The 16,668-nt window shown below is 38.1% G+C and overlaps 1 protein-coding gene across 10 annotated transcripts in view; it reads right to left on the bottom strand.

Annotated features, from left to right (window-relative positions):
• Positions 1-1,513: 1,513 nt before the first annotated feature.
• The window catches only part of arvcfb (ARVCF delta catenin family member b), a 256,104-nt gene continuing 240,949 nt past the window's right edge, over positions 1,514-16,668 (bottom strand). For 8 of the 10 annotated variants that reach the window (XM_059338015.1, XM_059338017.1, XM_059338022.1 and 5 more), the window contains 4 exons: positions 15,172-15,225; positions 12,585-12,676; positions 9,746-9,858; positions 1,514-4,514 (listed from right to left, as the gene is read on the bottom strand). In XM_059338015.1, coding sequence (XP_059193998.1) covers positions 9,757-9,858; positions 12,585-12,676; positions 15,172-15,225 — 248 coding nt within the window. In that variant the 3' untranslated portion in view covers positions 1,514-4,514; positions 9,746-9,756. The remainder of the gene's footprint in view (positions 4,515-9,745; positions 9,859-12,584; positions 12,677-15,171; positions 15,226-16,668) is intronic. The other 2 variants (XM_059338020.1, XM_059338021.1) reach the window with 1 other exon arrangement.

Here is a 16,668-nt window from a genome sequence, read left to right as displayed (position 1 = left end):
AACTAGCCTACATAAGAACTAGAAAATGCATTCCCTGCAGAAAATGCGTGCGAATGATAAAAGCTAAAAAGTTGACGTGAAATCCTGGCCTAAATGTTGGAAAGGTGGGAAGGGGTCTTAATAGTAAGAAAGTCATTGAAAAGTTGTACAGTTTGTATATAATGTGTGTACAGTATTATAGTATGTTTGTACAGTATGTATGTGTGTATAGTATCTAATTGGCCTAGTTTATGTATTTAGGCGGTGTGTAAAGTATGAGTATTTAAGTAAACTACTTGAGTAAATGTACTTAGTTACTTTTCACCACTTTCTAAATGTCAGCTGTTTAAAGGTCAATGCATATAACAGAAGGTAGAGTATACAGTGTTAATTCATATTTCCACTCACATTGGTGAGTAATTGCTTTATCTTTTAAAGTTACGAAGTTTAGATTTTTTTCACGCCAAATCTAAACCCACATATTCTATTCAACAATCATCATTTTATCAAGAGCACAAATGTTGAAAAGGTTTTGAAAAAACATTTTTCCAAATGTGCTTGCACTTACAGTGAGTCACTGACTTTCATAAGGATTTTATCATTCTAACATCATCATTTCAGTCTAATTTACATTTCCAAAAGTGGACTCCCATACGTTCTTTCATGACTAAAAGTAGCTCAGGGCCGCAGGAGCTGGAGTGAATTTAGTAGCTTATTCAAAGAGGATCCAAAAACACTGAGGCTTGAACCCTTGTCATTTACCGACACTACCTCACATGGTTTAAGTATTACTTGACCTCCACAGACAACGCCTCCAGTGTAGCAGACCAAAAAAAGGACATAATTGAAGAAATGTTTTCTCAACAACACAGATTGCATTGTTATTTTTGAATAAGTATTTTCTTATTTACCTCCAGTGGTGAATGCAAACAGCTTTACTTTGTACTGGTTTTGGGATAAATATCTCTTAGATTTCTGGGTCCACCTGATACAGTGGAGAGTCATTAAATTCCATGTAAAAAGCATTGAAAAAGGAAATTTAAAAAATCAACAGAAATTCCAGAAAGTGTCCTTTCCATTACTCTGGATAGCACACAGTCAACACTTTACACAAGGACAATTTCCTCATTTTTATTCCTTATAAAAAAAATACTTCAAGTATAAACTGTGAGCATCACAAATTAAATTACATTTTCATTTTTTGGTGAGCTGACCCTTTATACACAGTTGCACAATCATTTTGTTTTCAGACACAATCCTCTGTTAATTGTGGTTCATGTTCATTGTGATGTTTGGAGGAGATTGATTAAACATGTTTTGAGAAGATATAAACTTTATCCGTCAATAATAAATCACATTGTCACAATTATTTCATGGAAAGAGGTAAAAAATATTTTATTCCAACTTTATGAGCAACTGAGTATTTCTGGGCTGTATGTAATGAGCATAGTAGCCTCTAGGGGCTCCTATCTCGACTTTAGACCTTGGAAAATAATAACATTATATAAAATAGGACACAGAGCCGAGCACCAGCTTCTTTCCAGGCATGATTTATTGAAAACACACCAAATTTATACTCTACAAACCAGTATTTTTCCGTTATGTTTAACAAGCGTAATATTTGCCTCTGGGTATTAGTAAAATTAACATAATACATTCTGTCACTGTGGCATCGCTTCTGCTCGCTACGAAAGCATTAACAACTTTTACTCCTCTAGGAAATCAAAACCATTATTTGAATGACTCTATCTTTTTAAAAGTTTATAATACATGTGATACAAGGCAGAAACCCACCAACAGTCTATTCTACTTGGGGTTGAAGGGGGACGGTGGGGTAAGGAGGGTGCAGGATGAATGAATGAGTGAGTGGAGGGAAAAGGGAGGGAGGGAGGGTGACACAGGAAAAGGGGGGAGAGGTGAACAGACAGGATGGAGAGATGACAGTTGAGAGGGAGGAATAAAGTTATATAAAACACACTTATTTTTATCTACCATGGAAAAGGTTAAGGCACATGATAGGTACAAACACATCTGCTACTGAGTAGTACTTTATTTTGACGGTCTTGAATCAGATATATCTACACAGGTAGACTTGTTCGATTCAATGTGTGTCCGTGTCCTGCGGTTATTTTACAGCACAGTTGCTTGGCTCTTTATTTTGTAAATGTACACTGGGCTGTACATCCACAAAACCAAAACCCCCTTCTTAAGAATGCATGTAAATACAACTCCAGATCCTTTGGTTGTGGTACTGCAAAGTGCAGTCAGGAGTAGACAGTCATATGGGTCTTTGTTGCAAGGGTTCAGTATTGTCCAATGAAAGCACACACTTCTGAGGACACACAAAAGGGATGCTGGGTATTATAACTTTTTTTTTAACCTCTGAAATTAAAATTTATACAGTAAGTTTTTTTGTAGTTTATTGATTTTTACCACAACATACATCTTTGTAAACACTGTGTAAAATATGCAAGCTTTATAAAGTCACATACGTCACAAAGAAAAATCAGACTTCAATGCAGGCACATGCCATTCGCCTTGATGACGCATGAGTGATACCAACGTGTGTTCTCTCTCTGTCTCACTGACAGACTGAGGCTGAAAAGGAGACTGGACACATTAAGTGCCGTCTCACCAACCAAGAGAGAAATTGCAATATGATTCTGTATCTCTCTGCTTTTCTTCATTTCAACCGCCCATCCTAAATTGTTGTAAAAATATATACTATATGACCAAACTTGATGCTTTGTTTTGTACAGTGTGATGCAAATCTTTTATTTTGCCTTAAACATCCAGATCCACTCGTCCTCCTGCATGTACTCTCTTTTTGCACATGAATGAATTAGTTAATATCCAAATGACACCACAAAAAAACTGGCACTTGGAAAGAATAGAATATAAACATCTGTACAGTTTGTCTTCATGCTCACGACTGAATATTTCTCTTTAAGATGCACTGGTGAAGGAGGGCTCAGGGGTTGGCGGTAACTTCAATGCATCGGGAAGAAAAAATAAGGAACCTTTATTAACACTGCCGTCTCGTCTGTCCTGTAACCTCTGTCTGACCTTTGACCCCCTCCAGAGTGTCTGGCTTAAAGATGCAAGGGCTGTCAGTCAACATGTAATTCATCGCCTTTAGAAAGAACACTGCAGATAAACTCTTTTCTGTAACTTTTTTTTTTTGACAAATACAAAATATAAATAGGTGATCGTCAGCGTAATGCGACAATATTTGACACACATTTAAGTTACGTGGTTATTTCTTGTTTACAAACATGGTGAACCTTTATCAAATGAGATGTGCTTTCCAAACAATGTGATATTAATATACAACTAAGAAGTCGGTAATTTTTGTTGTTGTTTTTTTTCCTTCAGTTTTTCCATTTTTTTCCTTTTGACCCTAATATACATTTATATAAAACCCAACAAAAATAAAAAATGCTTTTAGATCTATACTTTCAACAAGAGAACAATCTTCTGCCCCTCTTTTCAAAAACACAAATCATTTATAAACAGAATGCCTTATATCCTCTTTAATACACATCATTGACAAAAAGCAACCAGCCAGGAAACTCTTGAAACTGCGTCACTACGCAACCTGAGTGGTTACACAAGTGACCACAGCTCTTTGAGTGAGGGTCAACATGTTGACCATGATTTAGCTTACTTTTGCGATGCAGTGTGAACAGAAACTGTTTCTCAATCTGAAGTACACACTATGTCACTTTCCTCTCTCCAGACCACAACTTGCGGACTCCTTACTCTATATAAGGGCATCATATCACTTGTTAACCACTTTTGTTTTCAAAGCATCTCAGTGCACTTTTTTTTAAATAAACACAGTGAACCAAATGGATTGTAGTCTATGAGAGCAGACTGCTGGGTGTACATGTTTATCCACTATGCTACAGCTCCTTTCAGGCTCGGTTTCTTTCCTTTTCCTTCCTCGTGTCCATCACACCAATCTGAAAACAAACATTCCGTGACCTTCAAACACACTAGTCCACACCAGTTCACGTCCAAATACCAAAGCTTGACAACAAACTGAAAGTAAAATTCTCCAAAACCCACAAAATGTAGGCATGAACTTCTTCCAGTTGTGATAACCAAAACGAAAAAACTTTCATTTTGCATTACTTCTCCCCCAGGTTTCCTTCCAGCAACGTTCCTTTTCCATTCACTTCCTTCGCCACACTTTGTTCACCCTTCATACGTCCGTTCCTTCATCAGCACCGGCCTCGGTCAACGGCAGAGCTCAACAAGAGTCAACACTGTAAAATTCACATGATGTCCAGTGGGAATGTAGATATGAGAAAGTAGTAGGATAAGTCACTTTTTATTGTTTTTTTTATTTCTTTTTTTTCTGAAAAGCATGAGAATGCTGGCTGCTGCTGGGTAGTTGCTGTTGTGATCTTTTTTTTTTAAATCCTCTTTTCTGTACAAAGTCCAACTCCAAAGATGAGTTCCATGTGAAATGGCAGTGATGATATGAGAGATCCTCCTCTAGCTGGGTTGTCACACTCGTTATTTTAAGCCTGGAGCACGTGGACAAGAGAGAAACATGTTAGAAGAACCACACATACAGTAATGAAGAGTTTCAGTCCCAAATGCTACACTAAACAGTGATTTAAAGGAAATGCTGCTGTTTTCTATGCTCTTTTTCTTTATTTCAACAATTCCACTAAAAGACCAAAACCAACATTGAGTTAGTCTGTCTCTCATTATTTCCAAAGCTCATTCATTCCTACTTAGAGTTTGCAAATCTGTAAAGCAGAACGAATCAATATTTTTATATTAACAATAAAAAAAAAATGTAATGTGATAGGGATCAGTTCTATGGAGCATTTCAGCATCTTTCAGCTCATCGTTTTAGTTTTTTTAGCTGTGCCTTTACCGTTTGGTTCTGTCTTACTGAGGACCTCCACAGGGAGCGAGACGTAAGCGGCACATATACGTTCTATTGTGCAATCCACACTGTTTAAATCTTATTAACTGCATGTTAATTGATAAATCAAGGCTCCCAGTCTGTCTGTGAGCTTCCCTCCTCACTGTGATGGCAGCTGTCTGTCAGAGTGGACCTGACTGAAAGTAGAAATTAGGTGAAACTTACTGATTTACTTAGTTTTCATGATGGCTTCATGGGAAGGAATCTACAATGTATATTGATTGACTGATTCATTGACTGCTAGATTGGTTTTACATCCCTGTCCACTGTAGCGACTAAGGGGAGAGCAAAACACAAACACACTGCAAGTCTTGATCAGTCAATGTGGATGTGGTTAATATGTTAAAAATAAATATACAGCAGGATATCTGTGTGATTTAAACAGCTGTCTATGTAGAAAACGCTTCAAAAATAGACTTGATGCGTAAAAAAAGGCGGGGAGTCTCTAGACACACGTCTCCCGCAGCCAGTGTGGTGTGACACAACTGACACACTGAATGGAATCCTATTTGCCTATCTGCGAGATGTGCGAGTGATCATCAAAAACGCTTCTAAAAACGCGTCCAGTGGGGATTGGCCTTTATTGTTCTCATCAACCCACCGCTGTTTTTAAAGGTCTGTTAACCCACTCCATGCTACCTACACAGCACTAAGCCGCACACAGAAACTGAACAGAACGGAACTTTTAGCAGATATTTCACTCAGTAGTACATGGAAATTAAAATAGAGCTAAATGGAGACTGAATGTTGGATATTTTTATTCAGGACGTGGCCAGAAAGTGAAGACACAGACTACTAATTCATGTTAATGTTACTCAGTGTCTGCCAAAAGTCTATATAGGCCACTATTTGCAAACACACCAGCCACAGCGACTTTATAGAGTCGTAATATGCCAATCATATGTCTGATTAATTGGTGCTTGAAACACACCTGAGCCGGGCGGTACAGTTACTGACGGTGGGCTAGGCTTGATATTTACATTGATCTTTTTTTTGTTGTTGTGTGTGTTGTGTAACATCCGCCTCTTTCCGTACCTATGACCAACAAAATCACAAACATGAGTCAAATAGCCAGGGTCTAATTTAAGCTGCACAATGCTTTTACGAGGACCTCTGTGGCCCAGAGGGATAAGATAAATCAGGCTTTGGTTGAAGAGACAGTATTTATTAGTGGGATCAATTCATTATTGGTTTGGTCTTTTTATTAAGAAAAAACACAACAATTCATACGATGATATGTTGTTTCACAGCAGGAACCACATTTTTGCATAAATGGATGTGAATTTTGATTGAAACTCTCCAGCTTGCGCTTTCATGTCAGACAGCAAGACAGTCAGTTGGCATTATCACAGTACTTAACAAATCACATCACTAAATGCTTCAATCATGTCAGTCCAGATGGCAAATGGAGGCAAGAGACAGCAAAACAGATGCTTAATGTGCTGGATGAAATCCTGCATGTGTTCAATGATGTGAAAATGACTTACCTGATGGTTCATTCTTAATATTACCTGGAACATTTATTTACACATATAGTGACGAAATCACAATGAAAATGATTCCGCTGTATCTCTAAAGAGTCTCTGTGGTGTATTTCCTATGATAATGCAATGAATGGAGGTGAAAGCATTGGACGTATGGCCCCTGACAAAGATGTCTGAGACAAGAAGAAGACGATGAGAGGACAGTGAGAGACAAGAGGCCTCTGGCACAGGAGAGGAGACAAATGCTGCTGACAGTAAAGACATCTAGTGAAGCTCACCCAGATCAGCTTGCAGCTTTGCAAAAGTCATTTAGTGGGACATTAAATATTGGGATTTCAGTCAAACACTGGAAGACAAATCGTAAATAATATATATGCCAAGGTTTAAGAGCATTAATATGTTAAATTTATGTCTTTGTGACTTGTCTAACAAATTGTTGCCTCGTAGCTAAGGTGTATGAACAGGAAAAAATGGAAATATATGCTACTAAAATAGTATATGTAAGGGAGAAAAGTGCAGTTTCAACCATTAGATTTTAGTGGTTTCAACTGTAGCTGCATTCACTGAAACAGATTAAAGCTTTCTGGTCAAAAACATTGATTCACTCATAAAAAACAGACATTTAACAAAATCTCTCTACAGCAAACAGGAGCTGAATCTTTCTTTCTGGAGCTCATATGGAAATATGATAATCTAAGTTACATAAGAGGCCACTTAGCAATCATTTATACCATGAATGTTAACAAGAAATATTCTAATCAACTACTTGAAAATGTATGTAAACTGAATTGATGTGAGCTCACCCTTCATTACATCTCTGCCTCGGACAAATCATGTGTGAGTCGATAATGTGTGAGTTTGTGTGCAGATTATGTGTTGGCTTCCATCATCAACTCATCAACTTACATGAATTATGTATCTCAAGTTATCTTGGGTCTTGCGTATGCAGAATGAAGATATTCTGTGTGCGCGCGTGTGTGCGCATATCTTTTTTTAAATTATTTTTTTTATAACTGCTTCCCTTGAGGATCCATCTGAAGTGCAGAGGAATGATTCCCCTTCATCATTTGCCAGCAATTTCAGCAGAGGCTGTCAGGGGAAGCAGTTACTGATGCTGGGCGAACATTTCAATCAGAAAGGTGTTGTTGAATTGTAAACAGAAACCACAGCCTGTCTACACTGTACATGTATTACATGTATTTGTTTTTTTACAGTACAATTATATGTTCATCACTGTGAGTGGCAAATTGTGGATGTTCCAATGGTGAAATAACTACTGGATGTATTCAATTGCATTAAATATTAGAATATCAATTGTCTGTCACTAAACCCCGCCCCCTGTTAGTTATCGTTGCAACACCTGCAGATTTACCTTAATTCTCACTAGTTTTGAGACAACTGGGCTCTTGATTTAAGACATAGGCAATAGCAGGCTTCTTATTCTAGGCAATAAAATCACTGGGTAACAGTGAGAAAAGAGCCCACTATTGTCTATCTTCTCATCTTGCAACACAACCCCTTCTCCTAAAATGACATTCCCATACGACAAAACTGCCATTTCAATTGCATTTGGAGGGAAACATGTTTTCTCCAGGATTACAGTTACAGTATTTAACAAGAGGTTAAAGTCTGGGTAAAGCAAAATATATATATGTGACTCCACACCACAGAAACATGTGTTTAAACACCCAGCTAAATTTGAATCAGAAGAAAAAAAGGCAAGTTTAAAAAAAAAAAAAAAAAGGTTTTAAAATAGTAAAAAAAAAGCCGTATTGTGTGCTCCGAAATGCCTGATATCTGATCTTCATCAACAGTTGAAATTACTTGTCTAATTAGTCAAGCGTACGGACACGTGTCTAAGATAATAACAGTGGAAGAGTAGCTTTAGTTTGAGTGAGTAAAACATGTATGACACATGCATGCATAAAATTACATGTCAACTCATAATGTTCATGCCGTACAAACTACGGAGAATAAATCTTGTGTTTTTGTTTGGGTGTTCTGCAGTGCAGAGATCTAACACACTCACATCTGGTCTCTGTGAGCCGCTGTTGACTGTGGTGTTGTCTTTGGCATGGAGGTCCTCACGACTACACATGGGCAATAACGGTTTATTCTTAGGTTCATAAAATGCTCCTGAATTTATGATAACGTAGGATATTACTACAGACATTATTGTAAGCTTCCATTGCTATGACCACTGACTCGAGTTTACGTTCGCTTCAGAAAATGTTATAACGTATCAATGTTGGTAAGGTTACTCTTCGGGCCGGAGTTATGATGAGCTGCCTCCTTATACACACCCAAAAAATCCTAAATACAGAAATGCATGTTTTTTAGATAATATTTGGTAAATATTTTTTCAAATAAATCTCTTATTTGACTTTACCCGGACTTTAACATTATGAAATGGTTGCAGTCTGGTTAGGTTAAGTTAGCAAAGCTACTTGGTTACGTTAAGGAAAATAATTATAGAAAGTGTAAGTGAAATATGTTGAGCTTTGCAAAATTGCAAATAAGAAAACTTTTGTAAAAAAAAAAAAACTATTGTAAAGCTCTTATCAATGCTTATCCTGCATGATCATGTTCTACCACTCCTAGGCCATTACTGCTACTGAAATCCTAATTACTGCATGTTAACCTGTTAGTTAATGATGTGCTCCTTGGCTAGTTAGACAGGCATGCTAATGACTGTAGCTTACACACAACTTCTGCTTGTGGTTTTAGGAAAGGCAGAAAAAACACACTACACTACAGACTCTTTAAATGCTGAGTGTCACTCTTATTACATCCCCATGCAAACTGCTTCAACATGTGGAGAATTGTAAATCTCTACAGGCCTTCTGTGCCTAGCTACAGTTGCTATTATGACTGAACAATCAGTGTTCAAGGGAGGAGATTAGCAAGTTTGACAAATGTGGCATACTAAAAATCAAGTTTTCGTTTGCGATTAGTTTTGTATCTACATTTTTTCTGTGCATCTTTCTCTTTATCTTTGCATGCATGTGTGTCCAACATAATAGCCTGTCTACATATGAAAAATTGTATCTATGAAATTATGAAATCCTTGATTAAGATCTAGGTTTTTTAAATCTTAAAAAAGTTTCCAATTGAACTGCAAATAAACAATGTAAATGTCCATGTTTGGAACAAGGTGACTTCTCCAGCTGGCTGCTCTGGGTGCAGGGTGACAGCAGGTCTACATGATACAGTGTGAGGTTGAAAGGAAACACAGGCGGAAACAATGAACAAACAGGGAATGAAAAGGATGCTACAATCCAACCCAAAAGGTGAAGGTTGTTATTTTAGTTGTGCTTTTTTTTTTTTTCAGACCTACCATGCATGCATTTAGACCCAGGAGTCAACAGGCTGGGGCTTAACATCACAAGCGTCCACCAGACTGACCGCAGGCCTGTTACTCCTGATATAGTGTTTCCTATTTGTGTCATTCTGTGGCCACAGGAGGAGGGGTTAAAAAAAACACAGCAAAACAAAAAGAGGTCAATACATTTCACAAATACACTCACTCACGCGCGCACACACACACACACACACACACACACATACACATGCATCCGGGATCAGAGAAGCCAGTGTTAGTTCCCTGCCTTCAGGATAGCTTGGAAAGAAGTCAGAGTGATTTCAAAAACAGCAAACCAAAACATGCAAATGAAAGAGGGAGAGAGCAGTTTCAACAGCCAAGTTATATTCAAAGCGGGCAGAACACCTCTGGGAAGTACAGACGGCAGACTTAGAAGACAGCTTTGGAGTTATGCTAGAAAGGCCTGTACACTCTTAAGACAAACACAACTGTTTGCTGTGATTACTCCTGTCTGGAGCTTGTTTAAATTTCTGCCGTTTGAAGAAGCAACAGTCTAACTTCAGCTCTCCCTGATTCAGTGCCGAATCTAAAAATAATGAAGAGTAGGTGCCAACCAGAGTGGACTGTTGCAGCCTCAGGTCACCGTTGAGTACTTAAGCTGCCATATTAGCGGCCTTATTTTATCTTAAAATTGGATAAAGTTGCACTTGTTTTGGTGTAAAAGCCTCTGAAAGTTTGATCTCTTCAGATGCTGTGTAAAGAGTTGCAATACACTTGCGAATTTGACAGCAATACTCGATTCCATTTGGATTTTAGGTTTGTAGAAAATACATTAAAACACAGCACTGAAAATTAGAATGTCAAGAGAAACTAAACATCAGATGCAATTTGATGCAGTGATGTGGAAGTGTACCGTGACATCACTGTTGGGTGTGGTTATGGCGGCAGCAGAGTACACATCTGACAAGCCAAACATCAGAAGTGCAACAAAATTGAAACTTTTGACCAGAAAGTTCAGTGAAATATTACTTTTCAACCTGGTGTTCCTCTTTAAACAAAACAAATTGCTGCAGCAGTACCTAACTTTAAAACAAAGCCATTCTTAAATGTGACCGTAAAAATGGCTCAGAATTATCTCCATCTATTTTCTGATTATCAACTACCATATTAGTTGATTTGTCTGTTGCCAGATAGATGACTTAAAGTAATGATAGGCATCCTCACTGTGAGTCTAAACTACAGTTTCTTAGTTTAGACTTTAAAATGAGACCGTGTAACCTTTGAAAAAAAAAACATTGTGTTCTTCTTATGAAGTTTAATTTGTAAGCAATAAAGCACACCATTGCTCTAAAAAGTAAACTCCAGTTTTGTTGCAAATCTGTACTTGGTATTACTGGTAGCTACAGTGAGCAAACTTTAGGTTGATGTTGTCACTAACCTTATGACTCTTGTGCTGCTGTTGTGCCTGTACTATCCTTATACTACGTTAAAATGTATAATATATAATGACATATAACACTGTTCAGCAAAAGTTACACAGGCTCACTTTAAAGGTTTGGTTTATAAAAATAACTTTTTGTCATATTTACTCAAAATGTCACTCTCATGTTTGTCCCTCCCTCCTCCTGGTGCTCCTAATGGCACCTCCCAGAGGAAACAACCAATCAAAGTCAAGTAGCAGCTGTCAATCACGTTAATGACAGCTTGTAAACTACGATCATACTGTCAAACTAGGCAGCTCTGACCAAATATGAATCATGATTCTGTTACTTTGAGGTGAGCTGTGCCGTGCATACTTTGTCAGTTTGACAAACTGATTGACAGCTGCATTAGAGTTTTCCTACAGAAGCAGTGGGATCTTGCAAATGCCAGCACTAGGAGGGACAGGAAACAGATTCACTATCTGTTCCAGGTACTGCTGTCAGGATGTATCAACAGTTAATATGAGTTAATATAACAATAAATTGTATTTATTTATTTATTCTACAAAAGTTTACCTAGTGAACATTTAAGATACTGAATTTTGTGCATGAATATTAAATCAAAATGGTCCTAAACTGAAACTAGCCGGTTTCAAATAAAATGTGAATAACTACCAACCAACAGAAAACTAATGTGCCAAATCCAACAGATTATTAACAGGACTATTAACTCTCCCCAAGACATAATTTCCAGCCAGATTTTTAAGAGGTAGTTTTAACCTGCATGAACACGCAGATATACGAGCATACACCTGAAGAGACTTATGCTAAACTGGCTTTAATGGACTCTTTATTGCAATAATTTTACAATCCCACAGGGAAAATCCTTGTCATCTAGCACTAAAGTAGATGAAAAATAAACTACTTGAGAGTGATCTGACACATGTCCGACATCCTCTGAGGCCATTATCCTGTGACTCCTCTTTGAAGCTGGATAGCCAATCAGCTCGACAAGAAACAAACTTTGGCTGCAGTGTGAAACGGCTGTATAATCAGCAGACGACCACTTGATAATGCAGCAGTCTGTTCATTGCCAAAGCAAGGGTCGTCTCCATGAGGAGAGCTTGTTGGCGGTTCTTTTAATCAGTCTCAGATTAATTACTTTGCAGACGCCAAAAGCTTACACTCAATTAACTGGTGGCTCTCAGATCTGAGGCTGTCCACGGCGCTGAGCTGCGGCGGGCAACATTAACAGAGAATGACAACTTCCAGCCTCTTTAAAGAATCGATAGGATTAAGAGCCTCTAATGAGGACCACCACAGAAAACATGAAGAGAGAGGGATAGAGAGGGACACAAAGGGAGAGGATTTGTGATAACATTTCATTATTTCAGCCTCTATCCCCCGGGAGACTGGAGGAGATCTGACTGTACCTTTAATGGCTCCCGTTCTGTCTGGTCCACTGTGCTGTCCACTGTCTTGTATTTGAGGTCCTTGTCCCTCTGGTCAATGGTGGAGTAACCATCTAATGAGGTCAGAGAACAATGTTAAGTTAATTCCTCTCTGTCCTCGATTAAAAAAAAGTGACAGATCATTTACAGTGTTGTTTTAACCTGTGTGAAGTAACCGACTGGAAGGTTTTCTACATGGAACAGTTAACCAAAGTGCCTGAAAGTTGTTGGACACAGAAAAGTAGACTAAACAGAACATTCTGAACTTGTGCTTGTCTAAACTTTCCGGCACTCATGTTATTTACAACAGCAATCGGTTTAATACAAACCAGATGAAATACCTTCAAGCACTATTGACCCTGTCCTCATAAATGTCTTTAAAAATGCACTCTCACATTTTCCAGCTCAGGGCCGAATTCATCAAGCATTTCAGAGTAGGAAATTAGCCCCAACTGGCCAAAACTTCTCACTGTTCATGTATTTTATAAACATTTGTAACCTTGAAAATCACTCCTATCATAACAAAGATTTAGGAGAGCTCCACAGATTTTCTAAGCTGGTAGAAGATGCCTGAATGCACAATTTGTGGGAGGAGGAACATTTATTGATGACAATGAGATTATAAAAAGATATTGTTGTGGCAAATATTGCAGAATTTTCTGACTGACCTTGTGTGTGATACAAAACAAAGCATGTGCCTTCTCCATAAAAACTGCTGACCTTGAAACTTCTCATTGAAAGGAAAAATGTAGCTTTGCAGCAGTAAGAATTTGGGTTTGTTACAAACAACGACTTCAGCAGTAATAAATCAAACTTTGCTCACTCGTATAGCTCCTCAGATAAAGTGTAGATTCATTTGTTTCTCCACCACTCTGTGTGAAGTGCATTCATGCAAATCATGGGGTTATTTCTTTATTGATTTATTAATTCATTCACATTAAAGCTATCAAATATATATGAATGTTGTTGTGGAGCATTTCTCAACCCTGGATGAGATTACAAAAATAGTTTTCCCCATCCCCCATGGATTGTGTATGCTCATAGCATTTTGTATCTCTTGTCTCTGTCTAGGAATCTGATCATTTCACTGTTACGGCATGCAAGGCATATCTGCATAAAAATAAGCCAACTTGTACAGGCTTAGCTATTGCAAAGGCTGTGCAATCATTTTATGAATGTGCTGTATTGCACAATACATGCAAAACGTGGTACTTTTATTGGCAGTGTAAAACTATGATATATTAAATTTCTATTTTTAAGCTGCAACTACCAGTTTTTACTTTCAGCTTACTATGCAAATTGATTATTGGTAAATATCATCATGACTGTTCTGGCTGGAGTGGTTTGTATTTTGTTGTGGATTTTGTCTCTTTTTAGGGACTGCCTCTTCCTGGATGCGCTAAGATCCAAGCAGACGAAGCCAGTGGTCCATTCAACAGCATTAAGCTGTGTGTGTGTTGGTTGCAAAACTAGTTGTGTTGTTTTACTCCAATCCAGAGGGAGGGTGACAAAGTTGAATTTAGTTTAGTGTATTTGAGTTATCATAAATATCACTTTCTTGTGTTCCTTCTTTCATACAAAAAGTAGTGTCCTTTTTCATTTGTTAATAAATCATCATTCTTGGCTTATACTTTGTTTAATTGGGTTTTTAACATCCCTAGACCAAATTGGGGACGTAACATATTTGGGGGCTCGTCCAGCTTGCTAGCTTTTTTATTCATTTATGCATGACACAGATAATGTATACACATACAGTCTACACTACTGTCTATACTGCCTCATATACCACATTTTAATAGTTCAAACCGCAGCTGAAAACTACAAATATCAAGTTCTACTGCAAGTTATAAAAGAGCAACATCACAATCTGTCCTAGGAGTTCTTCTCCTTGTTCAAAGTCAATGTAGGAAGCCTCATCCAAGACCTACTTTGTAGTAAGAGTTTTTTTAGTCCTGTAACTTCTGACAGAATTCCTAGGAGGGATTCTTGATAAATATGGTCCCAGAGGCTTGTAGGAAATCAGCATGATATACTCGAACAGGGTGTCGTCTTTGGGTAACAAAAAAAACCCTTTAAAAAGTTGCTTCTTCACAGTAGAAACTCTTTTCCATCTATCACCCCCAAGAGTCACACACATTCTTAAGAGTTAAGAGAAGAAAGACTGCCACAGTTGCAGTTCTATATTTTGAACAACAGCAGGATTATTTACTTTGAAAGGAGCACAGCGGAGGAGCTCTGCACTATGAGATATTAAATCTGTTTTGATTTAAATGGAGAACCACCCACATCTTTTGGTGTTGAGCTCCTAATGAAGGCCCAGCTTTTTTACAAACATCTTGTCAAGAGAGGGGTCTTGCATACAGCATCAAAGTGTGTCATGTCTGAAGTCGTCACAGCGAGATCACAGTGTTCAGTGGTTTGAATTTTCAGATTAAAAATAACATCTTGGCAACGGTTAAAGAACTAGTGGAAAAGATGTCGAATCAAAGACGCTGTTGGACACTGGAGAGAGATTAGAGGAGAACTAGCTCGTCTTTGGCTAAGGACGATCATGCAGTCTGGCTCTTACCTGGACCCAGCTCATCCATAGGTATCATATCACCACTGCCACATTTCCTGGTGCCTGAAAAGCATTCATATGCCATTTGTACAAAAGCAGCGCACACACAAACTGAGTCATTGAGCCAAAACGCTGCTGCTTTTCAGGGTAATGGTTCTCGGCCAGTGATTGAATAATGCAAACTGAGAGTGGGCAGGCATGAGCGCCGCGTTCCATGTGTATGTATGGATGCAAAAAAAAAAGAGGGGAGGGGGGCACAAGGCCAGAAATAAGGACATTAAACTGCTGCTATGCTATTGACTCCTCTGTCAAAGAGATGTTTGTTGTTGGGCCAATGCACTGCACAAGTCCCCCACCCTCCCCCACATAAACTGCTGCTGTTATTGAAAAACCTCCATCCCAGCTTTGTGATTGTGGATATAGTTATACACACTTACATAAGGGTGGGACATTTTTATTTATCTCCGACCTTATTACGTCAACTTCAAACCCACGATGATTTTAAAAAGACTTCAGCGTCTGAAATAAGGACATTTCTTTAACTTCCATCAAAACTGACTTTGTTTATGGTTGAAGGTTTTTATTTCGACAGCAGCTGTTCAAAGCTCCAGCTCCCATTTTTATTTGCTTTATTTTTGACCCCTATGAGCGGCATCATTGCAACTTATGACACACCACAGCTTCACCACACAGAGGATGAGAGTAGTAATGTGGCAAGCATAGTGTTTCAATACAGCCATGAGAAAAGAAAAGACATGTCCTCAGCAAAGTGGACACTAACACACACTGTTTACTGTTAGTATTTTGTTTAAACCTGCTTTAAGGACTGAATGGGTGGGATACTCCATCTGAGGACTACTGACATAAAAAACAGTCTGGGTAGTTTATGTCCCCAATTTAAGGATAATTCTTGAGATATTCCATATGTTTCAAATTGTCAGTACATAACATAAAAGACCAAAACTACCAATGAATTTAGCCTCTTAACAAGTATTGTCTATGAAGCCAAAGTCTATATTCATCATTGGCACTGAGCTCCAAAAAATAAACACATGAACAACATCACATGTTCCTTAATGAACATAGACACAACAGTTAATTTTGAGACAATAAAGTATACATTGTCCTATTGCTAAGACATATTGGATTTATCCATGGCTGAAAGTTGATAGGAAATTGGCCAATGAGAGTTAAATGTTCTGTCCTGTTTCATATTTACACATTGAACAGGAAACAAGTGGAAACCTCTGGATTAGAAAAGTGAAGCCAATACAGAAGTGCCTTAAACCTGCATTCTTCCTAATGGCTCGCAGGGGAAAACTCCACTGTTTGCAAAAAGAAGTCAGAATTATATAGAGAAATAAAAACTAACTGAAGAGGGACTGAGCTAAACGCCATAGAGCTAAATACACACTCCTCATAAACCTGACGGTGCTTTTCTTCATTTTAGTAGCGCGCTAGGCTAGGTGACTTGCTAACCTCAGGATTTTAAGTCACAGAGGTGAC

This window comes from Centropristis striata, chromosome 7 (assembly GCF_030273125.1).
Source record: "Centropristis striata isolate RG_2023a ecotype Rhode Island chromosome 7, C.striata_1.0, whole genome shotgun sequence".
Classification (NCBI taxonomy): domain Eukaryota; kingdom Metazoa; phylum Chordata; class Actinopteri; order Perciformes; family Serranidae; genus Centropristis; species Centropristis striata.
Note: the sequence above shows the minus strand (reverse complement) of the source record. Positions and strands in the feature narration are given on the sequence as shown.